The 19,405-nt window shown below is 53.0% G+C and overlaps 1 protein-coding gene across 4 annotated transcripts in view; it reads left to right on the top strand.

Moving 5' to 3' along the window:
- BLK (BLK proto-oncogene, Src family tyrosine kinase) overlaps positions 1-7,730 on the top strand; it is a 57,690-nt gene extending 49,960 nt beyond the window's left edge. For all 4 annotated transcript variants that reach the window (XM_055427829.2, XM_088837818.1, XM_055427831.2 and 1 more), the window contains 6 exons: positions 55-207; positions 1,457-1,636; positions 2,757-2,833; positions 5,232-5,382; positions 6,340-6,471; positions 7,125-7,730. In XM_055427829.2, coding sequence (XP_055283804.2) covers positions 55-207; positions 1,457-1,636; positions 2,757-2,833; positions 5,232-5,382; positions 6,340-6,471; positions 7,125-7,330 — 899 coding nt within the window. In that variant the 3' untranslated portion in view covers positions 7,331-7,730. The remainder of the gene's footprint in view (positions 1-54; positions 208-1,456; positions 1,637-2,756; positions 2,834-5,231; positions 5,383-6,339; positions 6,472-7,124) is intronic.
- Positions 7,731-19,405: the final 11,675 nt, after the last annotated feature.

Raw genomic sequence — 19,405 nt, 5'->3', positions numbered from 1 at the left:
TCTCCACAGATCTATGCTTGTGACCTCCAGCTCATCTCTTCTTTTCTAATGCAGAGAAAGGGGACGGGTTGTGCCAGAGGCTGACCCACCCCTGTGTGAGCCTGGCCCCCCAGAACCCCTGGGCCCAGGATGAATGGGAAATCCCCCGGCAGTCTCTCAAACTGGTCAGGAAGCTGGGGTCCGGGCAGTTTGGTGAAGTCTGGATGGGTGAGTATGTGGTACTCCGGGAGTTGCTCACCCACTGCCCTGCATCCTGGAGCACAGAAGGCTTGGGACCTGCACAGGGCATCGTGCTTCCCCCAGAGGCTTGTGAAGGGGAAGGGACTGGGACTGTACACCCATTTTACAGACGAGGTAATGGAAGCACAGAACACTGAAGTCATCTGCCCTCAGCTGTTCTGACATGGTGATGAAGCAGGAGTAGAATCCAGCTCTCCCCCTGCCCTCCACCCCAGCCCGTTCCCACTTTCTTCACTGCCCAGAGCTGCCTTTGCCATTGACTCCTGTGTGACCTGGAAGAGGAGCCTGGCTAGCTCCTCCTAGCTTTGTCTCACTGGATGGAAACAGCATGTTAACCAGGGTGAGAGGTGAACCAGGGGCTCCAGGACCCTGATAACAAAGTCACCACATGCAGCTGTGAGACTAGCCCGTCCCTTAACTTCCCGGCCCCTGTGACCTCACCTTCAGTTACAGTGAATGGCGCTCCTCTGCTTACCGGAGTGTGATCAGAATACAAAAGATGCTTTGTTTTATCCCTGGAAAGGTCGGTGACTCTGGGGCAAGATTTCAAGGTGGGATCCTGCCTGCTGCTTCCCTGATTCCTCCGGCATCCAGGACTGATGCCTGGGGCACCCCTGGCAGGAGCTCCCCCGGGGTCTTTGCAAGTCTGAGCCCTGACTTATCTTTTCACTTCAGTGTGGACAGGGACCTAATGGACCTGGGGGGTGGGGAGTGTGCAGGAGCTGTAGGATCTGGAGATGAACATCGCAGGGCAGAGAGGGGGCATGGAGGCCCCGGCCGCCTCCACCTCCTCGCTGATTCTGCCGTGGGCTGTGGTGCTTACTGCCATACTGAAGCCATCAAATGGTCAAAGAGACTCATTATGCAGGGATAGGAGGATGAAAGGGACACACCCCAGACCTGCTAGGGAGCAGGAGGTGAAATGGCCCCCTCCCAAGCTGGGTAATGTCCTTAACTGCCCAAGGTTCCTGTCTAGCAGAGGAGGCCGGGACAGGCTCGAATCCTTCTAGGTAAGCGGGCACATCCGTCACCATCAGGAGCTATAATTCCAGCCCAGGACCACTTCCAGGGGGCGGGGCTCTGGCCTCAGTGCCCCATCTATATAGAACAGGGATGACTCCTGGAAGCTTGCGTAGATTTTGGTTAAGGGATCGCCTCCCCCTATCTCCAAGTCCTCTGAACATCCTCTTCATCTTCTTCCGTCCCCCGGGCTCAGGTTATTATAAAAACAACATCAAGGTGGCCATCAAGACCTTGAAGGAGGGAACCATGTCTCCGGAGGCCTTCCTGGGCGAGGCCAACCTGATGAAAACTCTCCGGCATGAGAGGCTGGTCCGTCTCTACGCTGTGGTCACCAAGGAGCCCATCTACATCGTGACCGAGTTCATGGCCAGAGGTGGGGCTCCCCTGGGGCTGCGTCCCTCAGACAGAGGCAGGAAGGCTTGAGGTGGGAGTCCAGACTTGGTGGCACCGAGAAGGATAAGGCTGATCTGCCGCTGTGAGTTTGCCTGGCCAGGGGACCTCTGCAGGGGACTACTGAGGCATGAGCTGGATCAATCAGCCAACATCCTACAGATCTAGGGTGTTCCATATGCATGGGTGGGGGCAGAGTGAAGGATGATGAGGCCAAGACAGCTAAGCGGTCCTTTTAGAGACGTTTCTGTAGCTCAGGAGACCCTGAACCAGCATCTTTGCAGGGAGCCTCCTGTGCCCGGGGCTGCTTGGCACCCCCTGGGGCAGACAGAGGTCAGCAAAGTCAAAAGAATAGTAGGCTGGGCATCCAGAGACAGTTCTAGTCCAGGAGACCTTTTACAACCCTATGAACATTTTCAACACGATGATGAGAGGTTGGGTGAGACGACCACTGAGGTCCAGAGGGTGGCCATTCTCTACTGGGGCCTGAGGAGTCCTTCTCACCCCTATGACCCTGACCGCACCCCGATTCCTTTCGGATCCTAAAATGCTGTGTTGATGCTGCCTGTTCCTTAAAGAGTGCCATGAAGGGGTCCCACATTGAGCTGGACGCATCCGGCTCCCTTGCTCACCTCTTAGCCACCCCTCAGGCAAGCGACCCCCCGCTCTTAGATACCAAATAGGAGCAGCGTCTGTCCCCTGTAGCAGCTCCAGGAGATGAGTCTTCGTAATTCTGGTTCTTTCTTGCATCCTCGGAGGCAGAATGTCTGCCAACAAAGTGTGAAGTGGGCGGAAGATGCTTTGTAATGTTGGCAGGGAATGAGCAGTTTCTGACCCGGTTCCTTGACTGTGTGACCTTGAACCTGACTGAGAACTCATGTCCTTCGAGCAGCTGGCAGCAGATCAGCCCCTCTTGGGAGCTGTGAGGGCTGAGATGAGTGTTTCTGTAGAGCAGAGGCACCTGCAGCCATGGGGGCACAAGAGACCTGAGAGAGTGCCACCCACCCCCCGCCCAGGTGGGCAGGAGCCCACACCCTGAGAGGCCGGCCCGGCCAGGGTCGGGTCACCCTGCGGAAGTTCAGCTGCAACTTCTCTTTCCTCAGGCTGCCTGCTGGATTTCCTGAAGACGGATGAAGGTAGCCGACTGTCCCTCTCAAGGCTGATCGACATGTCGGCCCAGGTTCGTGAGCGCCAAGTGCAGTGACCCAGGCCCCTGCGCCCTGTCCTCTGCCCTTGTGGCTCAGCGAGATCAACTCTTTGGAGGCCGTGTCCATTAGATTTAGGCTGGGCTGTGAGAGACAGAAAGCCCAAGCCGGCGCAGCTTCAATGTGTAAGCACCAGAGGCGGGCGGTCTGGGGCGGGCAGTGGAGCTGCCCTCAGAGTCACAGGGACCCAGGTTTCTTCCACCCTCTGGGTCTGAACGGATCATCTTCCGACCCAGGGAGCCTGCTCGTGCTTTAGCATCTTGTCCTCCTCAGCCAGGAGGAAGAAGTGGGAGGGAGGGGGCAAGCTGCACCCCCTCCCTTTAGAGCCAAGTGCTGGAAGTCACTCACTACACTTGCTCTCCCAGCCCCCTGGCCACCTGTCACCTTCCTGCACCTAGCTGCAAGGGAGCTTGGGAAATGTAGTCTTTCTCCTAGGCAGCCATGAAGGTTCCATTGGTGAGGACCAGAGGAAGAAAGGATGGTGTGGGGAACCCAGAGAGTCCCCACGAATTCCACGTCATATGGCGGGTCAACACTTTGTGGCAGCCTCCTCCATCCTCAGATGGTGCCCATCAATGCCTTCTGTAGACTCAGGCATCATGAGTGAAGAGCAAATGAAGAGGAGGGACACTTTCCTCCCGGGGGATTCTAGCTGAGGATTCTAACTGGCAGCAAAGCACATCTGGCAGCCCTGGGTGTGTGTCTGTTAAAACTGGAACTCTCAGAAGAAAAGCTCCGGTCTGTGGTCAGCCCATGAGACGCAGAAACACACACACACATCCTGTTGGAGGGAGGCACCCTCCCCTATCCCCACCACCCCTACCCCGCTCCAAGTCGTTATCTGCTATCAGTATCAGGGCGGGAACTGAGGTCACCCGTCTTTTTTCCACTGAGGTGCGCGCAGGCTGGGCTGAACAGGATGGTGAGGTGGTCTCGGAAAACTAAGCCTGGTAACTGGTCTCAAACCACAGCTCAGTGACAAGCCTGCCCACCCCCTTTTCCCCCTTTCTTTTCCTTTCCTCACTCGAGGTCAATGGTCTCTGTCAATCCTTTGGTCCATCTTGGGTCCCCGAGAGGCAAAGGATATGAAAAGTCACCTGAGTTTATGAGTTCACTTCAGTTCAGTCGCTCAGTCGTGTCCAACTCTTTGTGACCCCACGGACTGCAGCACGCCAGGCCTCCCTGTCCGTCACCAACTCCCAGAGTTTACTGAGACTCATGTCCATCAAGTTGGTGATACCATCCAACCATCTCAACCTCTGTTGGCCCCTTCTCCTCCTGCCTTCAATCTTCCCCAGCATCAGGGTCTTTCCCAATGAGTTAGTTCTTCCCATCAGGTGGCCAAAGTATTGGAGTTTCAGCTTCAGCATCAGTCCTTCCAGTGAACATTCAGGACTGATTTCCTTTAGGATGGACTGGTTGGATTTCCTTGCAGTCCAAGGGACTCTCAAGAATCTTCTCCAACACCCAGTTCGAAAGCATCCATTCTTCAGCTCTCAGCTTTCTTTATAGTCCAACTCTCACATCCATACATGACTACTGGAAAAACCATAGCTTTGACTAGACGGACCTTTGTTGGCAAAGTAATGTCTCTGCTTTTTAATATGCTGTCTAGGTTGGTCATAGCTTTTCTTCCAAGGAGCAAGCATCTTTCAATTTCATGGCTGCTGTCACCATCTGCAGTGATTTGGGAGCCCAAAAAAATAAAGTCTGTTTTCCCATCTATTTGCCATGAAGTGATGGGACCAGATGCCATGACCTTAGTTTTCTGAATGTTGAGCTTTAAGCCAACTTAAAGCCAGCTTTAAGCCAACTTAAAGCCAGCTTTAAGCCACTCTCCTCTTTCACTTTGATCAAGAGGCTCTTTAGTTCTTTGCTTTCTGCCATAAGGGTGGTGTTATCTGCATATCTGAGGTTATTGATATTTCTCCCGGCAATCTTGATTCCAGCTCGTGCTTCGTCCTACCCAGTGTTTCTCATGATGTACACTACAAATAAATAAGTTTATAAGTAGATGTGGCCAAGAATCTGAAAGTTAAGAAAGCAGAAAATCAGAACCTTCCAGGTGAACAGCTTCTGAAACACATTCTGATCACGCTAACGCCTTGCTCTGTGTATCAGCATACACACATGCATGCACACTCTGCCTTCTGCGTGCTCCTGATCTCACTCTGCAGCATGAAGGGCAAAGCTCCCCTCCACCCACAGCCCACCTGCCCCATTTTGCAGCTGCATGGCAGCCCCCCCGTCCTGTCGCACCTTGGAGCCTTCACCCCACCTGTCTCTGATGTCTGGCTCTGATGCAGAGGGTGGCCTAAAGTCCTTCCTCTCCCTGAGGGGGGCTGGCCTTCACTGTGGGGCCCCCTCTCTCAGATTGCAGAAGGAATGGCGTATATCGAGCAGATGAATTCAATCCACCGGGACCTGAGAGCAGCCAACATCCTGGTGTCTGAGGCTTTGTGCTGCAAAATTGGTGACTTTGGCTTGGCCCGGATCATCGACAATGAATACACCGCCCAGGAGGGTGAGCAGCACCCCAACTCCCCAATCCCCCTCGGACTTCTTGTTGTGCGAGTCTGACCTTGCTCCCAACTAGTTCAGCATTTCCCTGATGTGCTCCGCGGAGCACAGGTGCCTCAGGAGGAATGACTATGTGAGAGAGTAGGTTTAGAGGTGCCACCCATTCTGTGAGTCCTCTCTTGGAGATTCCCAGCCCATAGCAGCATAATAAAGGCACTGAGAAGGCGTGCAGCTAAGGAACAGTGCACATATGCTTCATGTTGTCTCCCAAAGTCATTGGAACCCCAGAAACTTTTTCCACGTAGGTTCTGTGAACCTCTCACAGAACCAGGGGTTCACAGAGCACACTTTAGTTCACTGCTCTAAATGCCTGCCTGCTCAGTCACTTCAGTTGTATCTAACTCTTTTTGACCCTATGGACTTGTAGCTCGCCAGGCTCCTCTGTCCATGGGATTCTCCAGGCAAGAATACTGGAGTGGGTTGCCATTTCCTCCTCCAGGGGATCTTCCTGACCCAGGGATTGAACCTAGGTCTCCTGCATTGGAGGCAGATTCTTTCCTGTCTGGGCCACCAGGGGAGCCCAACTAAGGCAAGGACAAGTTAAATGACTTGCCCCAGTCATGGGTTCCTGTTAGTAAACAAGGCTAATGGGAGGGGGAAACAACCTCTTTAGTCCCAGGTGGAAATACATGCTGGTTGCCCAGTGAAGCCAATCTAGGCAAAGACACAAAGCGGGCGATGGGGGTGGTATTTGTCCTTCGGTGCTGTGGACCCCCAGGGTCTTCACACTCCTGGTCATGTGTCCTGTGGGTCTGAATGACTCCCTGGAAGCATTTCTGTCTGATATAGTGACCCAGGCATCACCAGGCAGGGCAGGGGCTGGGGGAGAAACAGCAAGGAGTTGGGGGTGTAGAGGAAGTCAGTCATGGCCTCATGAAGTTGCTCGTGGCTTTTCTCGCAGGGGCCAAGTTCCCCATCAAGTGGACCGCCCCAGAGGCCATCCATTTTGGGGTGTTCACCATCAAAGCAGATGTGTGGTCATTTGGGATCCTCCTGATGGAAATTGTCACTTACGGGCGTGTGCCCTACCCAGGTAGGCAGCTGCGTCCTTCAGCGACCCTCCCAGCTCAGGGCCATCCTGAGACAGCTGTGATGGCAGATGTCCCATCCTCAGGGCTTGGGGCTGCCCACCCGCGTGTCAGAATGGAGCCCCATGGTTGAAACTGAAACCCAGGGTGCCACTCTGGGGGCGGGGCTTCCCTTCCTCCCCTCGGCATTGCTCTCGGAAACAGGACTGTGTCCCCTGCAGCCAGCAGAGGTCAGTGAGCCCACAAATCCGGAAATCAGTTACGGTCGGGGTCTGAATTCAAGTGCCCTCACTTATGGTCCCTCCCTTGGCCTTATACCGTGGGTACAGCCCCCAAACCTCCATCCTGAGAGTCAACCCCCAGGCGGATCTGAAGGGCTTGGGCCCTTAGCAGCCTGTGGGAGGGGCTGGGGCCTGTTCACCAAGCACCTGCTTGGTGAGTTATGCTCACCTGTGTGCCTGACAGTCCCAGGTAAGCAGGTAGCACCCCACCCAGGAGGAACTGTCCCGCACTGAGATCATCTGCACTGTTGTCAAAGCAATGAAAAATAAATAGAGGGATGCATAAAGGTGGCACCAACCGGGCTGAGAGGGCAGAGACAGCGGCGGATGCCTCACGGGTCCCCGCCGGTCCTCAGCCACGTCCCTTCCACCTCCAGGGATGAGCAACCCCGAGGTCATCCGCAACGTGGAGCGCGGCTACCGCATGCCCCGCCCAGACTCGTGCCCACCTGAGCTGTACAACGGCGTCATCGCCGAGTGCTGGCGCGGCCGGCCGGAGGAGCGGCCCACCTTCGAGTTCCTGCAGTCGGTGCTCGAGGACTTCCAAACGGCCACCGAGGGCCAGTACGAGCTGCAGCCCTAGGCCCGCGTGCCAGACTGTCTGGCCTCAGCCCCAGATGCACCTGGAAGGCGGGGAGAGGTCCGCACGCCCATTTCTCAGATGAGAATACTAGAGGCAGCTGGGTCACGGCCTGGACTTTGGAGCAGGATCCAGTCGCAGCCCCACACCTCTCCGGCTGTGCGCCCCTGGGCGACTTACTTAGCCTCGTAGTGCCTTCACCTTCGCACTGGCAGAAAAAGGGTGAACCACAATAGAACCTACCTCGCGTGTTCCTCACGAGGATGACCCGGTGAAATGTTCAGAGTAGTGCCCGGCACCAGAAGCAAGGAGCCGGCCACCGGCGACCTGAGTCCCGCGGCTCTCACCTGACCAGACTGCACAGCACTTTGGAGCTTTTCGGAAATAAAGTCGCGAGACCTGACGTGTCCCGGGTCGTTCTTGGCGACAAGCCTGCACATCGCATGCATGCCATTCGTGGTTGTATGAGTGGTGCCTCTAGGGACTCGCAGATGGCACTGGTTTCAAGAGGAAATCCAGGACCCCCGCCCCAAGACAAGGGCGCCATCACTGCTTTCAGGGCAGCTAGAGTGGCGCCAGCAGGGGGCGCTCTCACCTCAGCCTGGAGGTGAGGATTCAGCCTCCAGGTCTGAGTTGGGTGATGGGGAGAAGGGGGCTTTGCTCAGCAATGGCGCATGCAAGGGAGGTGAATAAGCCCTGGGCTCTGGGTCCCTGGACCGGGAGCCTGAACAGATGACTTGGGAATGGTAACACCAAGGAACGTTCCAGGCTCCGCACTGTTCATTGAAACTCCCCATTTGTCATGTTTTTGTTTTGTTTATGCTAGATTTTACTTCTTTGAGCTGTTAGGTTTACAGAAAAATAAATGAAAAGTATAGAGTCCCTATTTAACCCCTCACTCCGTCCCACCCCCAGCTTTCCCTATTGTTAACATCTTGCAATCGTAGCTATATGTTTGTAAGGACTGATGAGCCAATACTGACACATTATTATTAACTGAAATCCATAGTTTACCTGTGTGGCTTCTCAGGGGGCGCAGTGGTAAAGAACCCATCTGCCAATGCAGGAGATGTATGAGACATGAGTTTGACCCCTGGGTTGGGAAGATACCCTGGTGGAGGGCATGGCAGCCCACTCCAGTATTCTTGGGCAGCGGAGCCTGGTGGGCTACAGTCCATGAGGTCGCAGAGTCGGACACATCTGAAGCAACTTAGCACACGGTTTACCTTAGGATCCACTCTTTGCCTTGTGTTCTGTGGGTGTGGGCCTATGTATACTCCCATGCCTTCATACAGTGTTACAGAATAGCTTCATTGTCGTTCCCTGGGCTCAACCTGTTCTCTCCCGCACCCTCCCCCAAACCTCTGGCCAACAATTTGCCATGTTTCAACTCCTCTGATCCTGTGACAGTCTGAACTGAACAGAGCTTCATAACCAGTCAATATTTATTGGGTATAAACAGAGAGGTAGATCCTATGATCCTCGTTTTAGAGATGAGGAAACGGGCATACAGAGTGTAAGGAAGCAACCCAAGGCCACACAGCTAGGAAATAGCGGAGTGAGGCCTCACCACTCTTAACCATTCTTCCAGGAAGATTCTGTCCAGATGTCTCAGACCGTGCCCCCTCGAAGCCTTGGGCCTCCATGCTGGGCTCTCAGAAGAAGGAGGCTCGCAGCAGGCTGAGCGGTTGGGAAAAAGCCCCCGCACCTCAAGCACAGCAGCCCCTCTTGCTTCTGGCTCACATGCTCAGAGGCCTCACAAGGGTTATTTGAACAGAGTGTGATTTTTAAATTGTTTTGAAAATCAGTCATTTAGTCCAACCCTCACTCCATTCTCGCCCTCTCACGAGTGGAAACTGAGGCCTAGATAAGGACTCAGAGTCACACCAGGTCCACAGACCAGGGCCCAGCCCTCAGGCCCGGTCCCGCCTCTGCCCACCCCACTCACCCGCTTTCCTGGAGGGCAGATTTTAGCTTATTGCAGGCTTTTTTTTTTTTTTTGAAAACAGATATCTTTGTATTTGTGTGTGTATGCAGTTGCTCAGTCATATCCAACTCTTTGCAACCCCATGGACTGTAGGCCACCAGGCTCTTCTGTCCCTGGGATTTTCCAGACAAGAATACTGAAGTGGGTTGCCCTTTTCTCCTCCAGGGAATATTCCCAACCCAGGGAGCTAACCCATGTCTCTGGAGGCTTCTGCATTGGCAGGTCTGTTCTTTACCACTGAGCCACCTGGGAAGCCCTTCTTGTATTTGAGAATTCTCCAAATCAGATTAATTAGCTCCCCAGAAAAACCTCATTTCTTAACCAAGGCAAAAGAGCTATTCATTTGATGGAACAGAGTCCAGAGCCTTTAAAACATTATTCACAGCACCTCCCTGGTGGTCCAGTGGTTAAGACTCCACCCTTCTACTGCAGGGGCGAGGGTTCAATCCCTGGTCCAGGAACAAAGATCCCACATGCTCTGGGGCACAGCCAAAAGGAGAGTAATCCAATATTTTTTAAAAAGTTACTAATGAGAATGGGGCCCCCAGGGCACAGCACTTGACAGTTTACAAGTGCTCTTGTAAGTCCCTGGCTTTACAAGTCCCTGGCTGTACGAAGCCTCTCAGATGTGTGGCCGCCTAGTCCTGAACAGGTGGAGGTGGCAAGGCTGACGGTGCCGCTCACCATCACATCACTGGGGTGGACAGGCTGGCACGCTGACCCTGGCTTTATGCCCAGCACTTGAGGGATCCAGCAAATAGCACTGAGGTGAAAAGCAAGGACTGGGGTGGACCCAACTCATGCAGGGCAGGCTAAGTGGCCGTGTGGGGCTATCTTCTTAATAAGGTTAAGCAAACTGCTCCGAGAGGATGACAGGAAGGTTTTGTGAGTGCCTGGTGGAAAAGCAAGGAGGAGAAACATCTGGTGCTGGTGGGGCCGCGGGCTGGATGGAGTCTCATCCTTGAGACACTAACCGTGGTCCCCAGAGAGGTGAGGTGGCCAGAGTCCTTGCCCGTGAGATGGGGATTCTATTGATAATTCATGGGGTAAAGACTCCACCTGACAGCAGCCAAGAACATAAAAATAGCCATCGGGGAATGTCCAGCAGATACTGGGGAAACAAACTTTCTGGGCAGAATGGTGGGAGTGTGGAAAGGGCTGGCTGGCCCCCGCAGAGACTTTCTGACTTTTCAGTTCCTCCTTGGCCGTGACGGGCTCCAACGATGAGGGAGACAAGAATCCATTCCCAAAGGGCTCTTAACTACACCTCCCTCGTGGGAGTGTGCGTCTCACATCCAGTGCTGTTATCCCAGGCGAGGGTGCTGGAGCAGTGCTGTGCACCTTTGTTACCTGCCCAGTGCCATGCTCCTGCATCAGCATATGCCACACGACAGCCTCAGAGCCCATTCTGTTTCTAGACCCCTTTGTAGATGAGAAAACCTCGTCCGTGAGAGGTGAGGTCACCTGCCAAGCTCAGGCATCGGGGACGCAAGCCCAGGTGAGCCTCAGTGTGGAGCCCACTCCAGTGGGCAGTTCCTGGGAGAACGAGGAGGTTAGGCTTTGCTGGAGGCGGAGCTGGCACTGCCCCAGACCCATCCACAGGCTGGGCCCAGACCCCTGTGGCCTCGTTCCCGGGCCACTTGTCCATTGTGCTGTGGAAGGACAGGCTTTGGAGGAACCAGGAAGTATTCACTCCACCTCTTGGATCTGCGTCTTACTGGCTGCCAAATCCCTGGCCAGTTACTTAACCTCTCTTGGCCTCAGTTGCACTGTCTTTAAAATGGACACAAACATACCAGCTCACAGGGAAGCCAAGGGTAAGCTGAGATAATGTGCATGAAGCTTCGGGTATGGGTTGTGCATGTATGCAGCACACAATTGCTCCCTCCCCTGCCTGGGGCCCAGGCCAGACAGCATCTCCCTGGGGTCATGTGGGAGTCAGTGTGGGAGCCCAGCCTGCTCACCCCCAGCCCCTCCGCTGCTGTTTCAAATCAGTTTGGCCCCTGGGCCACCAGGTTCCCGTGGGTAGCAGAGGCTGACAGGGCTGATGGGAGCCAGTCCCAAGGGATCTGAAGGCAGATTACTGAGGACTGATGAGGTGAAGGGGACAACTGCCCATGAGCTGACAGCACTGCTGTGAGGAAGGAGGGCAGGAGGGCAGGGGAGTCCCTAATCTCGGCCTGATGGTGGAAGGAGGAGGGTCCCCTCTGGGGGTGCCTCTGCTGGAGCATTTCCTTCTAGGCCAAGGTCACTCTGCGGGCTCTTGGTTAAAATTAACCTCTTGCTCATCGCTCTGGACTGAATGGCCTTTTCCATGAGCCACCAGGACTTGGCCTTTCATGGATGAACTGGGCTGGGTGCCCTCCGCTCTCCAGAGAGAAGTGGAATCTGTGGCCTCTGTTCTGGAAACTGGACAAGAGGGGTGAGGCATGTGCATACGATGCTGTACGTATGCACACACGGGCTGGCCTGCACGCGTGGGTAACTAACCAGGCCAGGGCACTGGTATGTGCTAAGTTGCTTCATTAGTGTCCAACTGTGTGCGACCCTGTGGGCCATAGCCTACCAGGCCCCTCTGTCCATGGGATTCTCCAGGCCAGAATACTGGAGTAGGTTGTTGTGACCTCCTCCAGGGAATCTTCCTGATCCAGGGACTGAACCTGTGTCTCTTAAGTCTCCTACACTGGCAGCCAGGTTCTTTATCACTAGTGCCACTTGGGAAGCAGGGCACCTGGGGAAGAGACTTAAGTTCAGGATTGTGCGAGCTTCTTGCCGTTGGCATGATTTCTTGATTGTGTTGTTCCTTTCTTACTCATTTTTAGCCCCTAGATTTGAACAGTTGACCTACTACATCGGCATGCACCACACACGAGATTAAGAAAAATACGCAGTGCCTCTCGAATCCCAGATGACTCATGGATACTTATTAAGTGAGTGAGCAAATGATAAAGCAAAATGCAGAAAGCTTTGGCCAGGAGGTCCCTTCTGTTGAGCTGGGCTGTGTCTTTTTCCCACTGGGTCCCCAGCCCTTGGCACAGAGCTGGAAGCATAGAAAGTCCTCAGTGGATATTTGTCAAAAACATGAGTGAATGGGGACAAGTTGCTCTTTTGCTCTTTGCCCACATCCTAGAGATGGTAATATGTTAAAGTCAAAATGATGCACCCAACTAGGGCTCAGGCAAGGATGGTTTGAGCCACATGGGAAGGGGGCTGGGGCTGGGAAGAAAAGCGGCCGTGGCTCTGGGGCCGGAGTCCTGCTCAGCCAGGAGGCCTTTGCAAGTCAACTGACTCCTTGAGCCTGAGTCCTCCGTCATCAGGTGCACCCACTAACCGGTTCCTCGCCTGGAGCAGATGAGACAGTCAATGCCTCTCCTGTCCCTCACAGGAAGCCTGGTGCATGGTAGGCATTCACTGGAAGAGTAACTGTTAATACTAGTACCAGGTATCTACGAAAGAAAGGTGGGCTAAACTTCCAGAAGCAAAGCATGGGGTGGGTTGCTGCTAATCCTGCAAAGGGGACTTCCCTAGTAGCACAGTGGATAAGCATCCGCCTGCCAATGCAGGGAACGGGGGTTTCGCCCCTGGTCTGGGGAGATTCGGTATGCTGAGGAGCAACCAAGCCCATGTGCCACGATTACTGAGCCCTCAACAAGAGCAGCCCCCGCCCGCCAAAACTAGAAAAAGCCCATGTGAAGCAATGAAGACCCAGGGCAGCAAAAATAAATGAAAATAAATATTTTTTTAAAAATCCTGCAAAGGCCATGAAAGCCTCAGGAGGGACATGAATGAGTTAGGAGTGTCAGACAAGGGGAGATTTTTGCAGTAGCTGTATAACAAAGGAAAGATGACTTGAGTCCTTCCTATTTCTAGGGCTTCCCTGGTGGCTTGGATGGTAAAGAATCCGCGTTCAGTGCAGGTCTGGGTTCGATCTCTGGGTTGGGAAGATCCCCTGGAGAAGGAAATGGCTAGTTACTCCAGTATTCTTGCCTGAAAAATTCCATGGATGGAGGAGCCTGGTGGGCTACAGTCCACAGGGTCGTAAAGAGTTGGATACGACTGAACGACTAACACTTTCCTGTTTCCAAACAACCAAAAGACGAGTGGACAAATAGTAGACATGAGTACTGGACAGAAAGACGACTACAGACAGCTAATAACATAGGCAAGGTTGCCTGGTCACAGCAATAAGTGGAAAAGTGAAAATTAAATAGGTATGCAATATTTTTGCCATCAGAATGGCAAAAACGACAATATTGCTCATTTCTGAAGATGATGTAGTGTTGACAAGACCCTCATCTAGTGTTGACAAGAGTGTTACTTGATAAAAAATGTTCTGGGGAGCATTTTCGGCAGCACCATGCAAAATCTAGGATGCTTATACTCAGCAGTGGAGTAATTGCACTTCTAGAAAACGATGGTACACTAAGACACACCCTCCTTCTCAAAGATATGTGAAAGTTACCATTCATGGCCACATTCTGTCATTGCAACAGCAAACATCGAAAACAACTCGAGGGATTTCCCTAGTTGTCCAGTGGTTAAGACTCTGAGCTTCCAATGCAGGGGATGCAGATTCAGTCCCTGGTTAGGGGACCAAGATCCCACAGGCCTCAGGACAATAGCCAGCGGGCCACAATTAGAGAAACCCACATGCTGCAACTAAGACTCAAGGCAACCAAATAAATATTTTAAAAATCAAAAAAAAAGAAAAGAAAGCAACTTGAAAGTACAGCAAAGAGGAAGATATAAGTAAATTAAGGAACATGTATTTTGTGGACTAGAATTCTGTCATTAAAATGAATGGGGCACTTCCTTATGATGTGAAAACATGCCCAAGACATGTCAAGTGTTCAGGATGGGGAAGGTGCAGAAAAACACCTTTGACATGAATTTGCACACAATTTTGGTATTTATCACACTCACTCTTACATGTATGTAAATATGCAGCAAAGGGACCAGAGAAAGCCCAGCCCGACCTGGGCTGGGGGTGGGGACTCTGGGGACAAAGGCAGATACGGGAGGGGCTCACAGTTGACTCGTCCGTGTCTGGAATCTCTGAGAATGAGAATGCAGTAATGCACTTGAAGGAAAAAAGCCAGGCAGCGGCAGTGATGGATTGCACGATGCAATTGTGCCTGGTGGCAGAGAAGGGATGACGTGACCCCGGGGTTGGGTCCCGCCCTGGGGCTCCAATCAGCCTCCCGATGCGGGGCCTCATTTGCCGCCCCCATTTCAGTCCATTTCCTCTCCAGATAGCGCCCCCCCACCAGGTTATCAGCGGCTGCCTCGCGGGGAGGCCAGCCCTGTACCACACCTTTAATGTGCCGTCAGCAGGCTTATCATCCCTGCAGGGAGGGAGGCCAGCGGGAGGTCCAGGGACCAGTCGGGGCTGGTGGATCGTGACCAAGCCCCTCCCCTCGCGCAGGCCGACATCCTAATGGGGTGGGGGTTGGGAGCCCAACTTCCCACCACCAGCGTCTCCTTCCTCCACGGCTCGGACATCCCCATGACAGTCTGCAAGCCTCAGGAGCCCTCTCTCTCTTTTTTTCTTTTTTCCTTTTTTTTTATGTGAACCATTTTTTTTAAAGTCTTTATTGAATTTGTAAAAATATCGTTTCTGTTTTGGGTTTTTGGTCTCAAGGCATGTGGGATCTTAGCTGCCCAATCAGGGATCGAACCCCTACCCCCTGCACTGAAAGACAAAGTCTTAACCACTGGGCCACCAGGGAAGCCCTAATCTCTTTCTATAGTAACAGTAATGTCACCAGAATGGATTGCACGCGGACCATGGGCCTGCTGCTGTGCTGGGTGGTGGGTCTGCTTTACTTCCTAATCTGTCTACCTAACAGGGAGGAAGCTCTCGAGATATCAAGTGACCAAGGTCTCCAACAAATACAAGGCAGAACCAGGATCTGAATGCAGGCCACTGAACGGACATCAGTCGGGAAAGCAGGGGTTCCCAGTAGATCTCATCAGCTCCAGCCCTGGGTCTCCCCCAGGTGCCTGGAACCCTAGCAGTGGCTCCCCTTAGCTTTGTCAGTGGGAGAGGGACCCTCTCCCCTGGGGGTGACTCATGTGGATGCCATTACACTTGCCCCGCTGATTGAGACCTGTGTCTCCTGGCCTTTTGGGGGACTGCGTGAGGTGGAAGGTGCAGTTCATGGGATCAGATCCCCGCCTGGCAGGCCTCTCTGAACCCCTGAGACTTCAGGCAAAACAGCACCCAGGTGGACTGCTAGGAGAGGCAGAGCAGACGGTGGAGGTGGATGCAGAGAGCCTGGTGGGGACACGGGTGGCAGCTGCCAATGGCTGGAGGCACCTGCAGTGGAGTTGGGGTGGGGGTGGTCGGTGGCCACATGGGGCTTCATCTCTGCAGGGACTCTTTCTGAGCTGAACATTGACCTTGCTGACTCAGATTCACCCAGCACACATAGCATGAGCACTGACGGGGTGCCTGGAGCTAGGTACTCGGCACGTATCATTCTGTCTAATGGTGAAAACACCGTAAGACACAGGTGAGGAAACCGAGGCCCAAGGAAGCGGGTGACTTGCTCAGATTTGCGTAGTTTAGACTTCCAGCCCAGTCCCCTTCCACTGCCCCTCAGCTGGTGACGTTTGCAGGACGGCAGACCCAGCTGCTTGGAGAAGGAAATGGCAACCCACTCCAGTGTTCTTGCCTGGAGAATCCCAGGGACGGGGGAGCCTGGTGGGCTGCCGTCTATGGGGTCGCACAGAGTCAGACACGACTGAAGTGACTTAGCAGCAGCAGCAGACCGCTTGCAAGACAACTGGCTCTGGATAAACTGTGCTGAGAGCAGTCTGCTGGATGAGAAAGGACTTGCGCCGGAAAGATACCGAATTCCAAGCCGGGTTTTCCCAGCAAATTTTCTTGTGTCAGTGTGATCTTCTCAATATTAGACTGGATGATAGGAAACTGCCATTTTTCTTGGTCAAAATAATTGAATATTAACAATTTTGTGTGGTTTATCCTAAGAGTATTTGAGGAAAAAAATCTTAAAAAAAATCTGGAGACAGGGGGCTAGAGGAAATGACCTTTGTCTGGCTCAGGAGTCTATGATTTGTCCCTTGAGTTTAACTGCAAGTGTAATTGGCCTTGCTGGGACGATGGCTGTGACCTGATACTTCCTACACTCACGAGAGGTGACAGACACGTGGTCTTGGACAAGTCCCTTCCCCCTGTGGCTGGTGAGTCCTAACACTAATGTGCTGTGGGTTGATGTCCTCGTTCCCTGGGAGTGGGGTCGGGGTGGGACTGGTGGTGGGCAGTCTACCCACTGACGCAGAAACCCTCAACCCTCTCTTCCATCTTCTCTCTGAGTTCCTGAAGCCCCACAAGGATTCCTGCTCCCAGGCTCATGTAAAGGCTTGGTGGGAATTCCAGTAGGTTTCAATCTAGGACTGTGGAGTGAGGCAGGGCTCTGGAGCTGACTCACCTGGACTAACATCCCGGTGCTGTCACTTCCCAGGTGGGGAGTGCTCCAGGTATAGCATATATCCCTCTCTGCTGCATACCTCGATTTCCCCAGCCACAGAATCTGGACAGTGCCTGTAGCTGCCTCCAGGGCTGGGGGAGGGCGAGCGTGGTAGTGTCTGTAACATGCCGGGAGATGCTAGCAGCACTTGCGTTATTGTCCCTGCAGGCAGCGGGCACTCATTACACACCCCGTGAGGAGCCAGGACTGGTCCAGAGGCCTGTGGCAGCCTCCTCTAGCTTTCTTCTTCACTCCACCCCCGCCCTTGTCCTGGCTGCATCGTTGGTGGTCCTGGGCCCACCGCAGCACTGAATCCCTGCGATAACTCTGGGGTCACAGGGGTCAGCCTGTGGCCAGCAGCTGCTCAGGGCTCCGGATCTCTCCACGCTCCCTGCTGATTGGGGGCTGAACTGGAGGCTCAAGAATCTCTGAGAAGTTGGTGTAAACACTGAGATGGACACAACAGCGTCTGGAGCAAACCTGGATGAGTTGGGAAGCGTCCTTCTCTCTGCTGGGGGAGCCACAGGCCTGGGGGACGGGACTCCTTCCACAAGCCTGGAAGGCAGCATCTGAGCCTGGGAGGACCTGATCTAGGGACCCAGTACTGCGGGTACCTCGTGCAGATGGTAGAGTAGGGATAAGCCGTCTCTGAGGCCCCCTTTCCTGAAACACTGCCCCTCTGGCTCACTTACTCCTAATAATCCCCATATAGGTCTTTGTAATCATGGGACCACTGTGAACTCCGGTCTCTTCTGCAAATGGAGGATAACGCCTCCTCTTGCTTGGCATGGAATATTTGTGAACACTGGGCTGTGCAGTGCCCAGCACAGGGCCTAGATGCAGAAAAGCACTCAGGACCAGTTAGCACCTTCCCACTTTGAGTTCTCCCCTCTCCAAAAGCCCTTTCCTAAGATGCTAAGATCCCTGGGATAGAGGCAGGCTGGTCTATGACACCTGTCAGTGAAGGAACATGGAGATAGAATTACAGAACTCTGAAGCCAAAAGGCCTCTGCTGATCTGGGCAAGCCCAGTCACAATTCCCTTAAAAAGGCTGCAGGACTTGTGGTCAGCAGGGTCAGTCAGGACCTCCATTCACCAAGTGTGCACGCTTACAGCGGTCTCTCAACCTCCTGAACCTCAGCATGTGCAGGTAATAAGGACATCTGCTCCACTGACCCCACATTCATAAGGTAAGATACAAGGGACTTCCCTGGCAGTCCAGTGGTTAAGACTTTGCCTTCCAAAGCAGGCAGTGCAGGTTCAAGCTTTGATCAGATAACTAAGATCCCATATGCCTCAGGGCCAAAAAACCAAAACATAAAACTGAAACAATGTAACAAATTCAATAAAGACAGTTAAAAAGATCTTTTAAAAAATAAATAAATAAAACAAGTGAGGTACCAGAAAATTTCTAATTATTTCCACTGCTTTCAGAAGCTCAAGTAGCTAAGTGTTTCCCCAAGTTAGCTGGGGACCAGACTCACCTCACCTGACCCCCACGCCTCCTCCCTTCCCTGGTCTAGAGAGGCAGCCAGTCTGGGGTCTAGACCTAGCAACCCCGGGCTGAAGCCTGGCTCCAGCATTGCAAGTCCTAATTCAATACTAGGAGCTGTTGTGTGGGAACTGCTCACTGTGGGTCACACCCTCCACATTCATCCCCAGAGTATAGAGGTCCCAACTTACCTTTTCAGTCTTCCCATGGGCAGCATGTGCCATGCATGATGCAAGCTCAAGGGATATACAGTCAGTCAAGGCCTCTGCCTATGAGGGTAATATGACTAAATTATAGTCAGAACTTCAAAACCAATGGGGGCTATTCTCCATTAAGTGCTTCCTATGTCCAAGTACTTATTACACCTTCGGAATTTGATTCTATTCCTTAAGTTTGTCCTTATGAAGTGGGTCTTATTCTTGTGCCCATTTTATGGATGAGAAAACTGAGGACAAATCACCAGTTGAGACTGGATCACAACTTGGGTCCTTCTGACACCAAAATTCTTGCTCTTGTTATTACTATTCTTCCTAAACATCCTCCCCATTAATCTTGTGGATTAAATCCCTACTCCAAGCACACCTTCCAACCTCTTGTAACTCTAAAAGCTGGAGCTGGTCCATTTGGTCCCTGAAAATACTGTCTTGTTTCCTACATGGAAGCCTTTCACCACCAACGCTGAATAGTTCTCCAGGGTAGGGCTGCCTTGATTTCCCCCGGAACAGTCCTGCCAGTTTCTGACTCAGGTGCCAGCCAGGCCCCAGGTGGCCCAGATCTGAGTCACAATGGTGACACAGAAGGTCAGCTGGCAGCCCTCGGGTGAGCGTCCTGCCCCTAAGGGCTGTGCCTCTTCCATTTCTGGCCTCTCCCTCCAATTCCCACTCGAAATCCATGACACCAAGTGGGGAATCCATGTCTACAGCATTGCCCTCCCCTAACCAGTTATCAATCCCATAATTAATCAGCTGATTGATTAATTAATACATAAAAGAAAGAGAGGGAGGAGGATTCTGACCCATTAGACCTGAGGGAACCCATCTTGACTGGTAGAAATTGCCAGGAGGTGTCTGGAAAATCTGCAAACCACAAGAATGAGTGTAGGCTCC

This window comes from Moschus berezovskii, chromosome 7 (genome assembly GCF_049115385.1).
Source record: "Moschus berezovskii isolate FMDL1 chromosome 7, NW_MosBer_1.0, whole genome shotgun sequence".
In the NCBI taxonomy this organism is placed as follows: Eukaryota; Metazoa; Chordata; class Mammalia; order Artiodactyla; family Moschidae; genus Moschus; species Moschus berezovskii.
The sequence above is the reverse complement of the archived record's forward strand: the minus strand, read 5'-3'. Positions and strand labels throughout refer to the sequence as shown.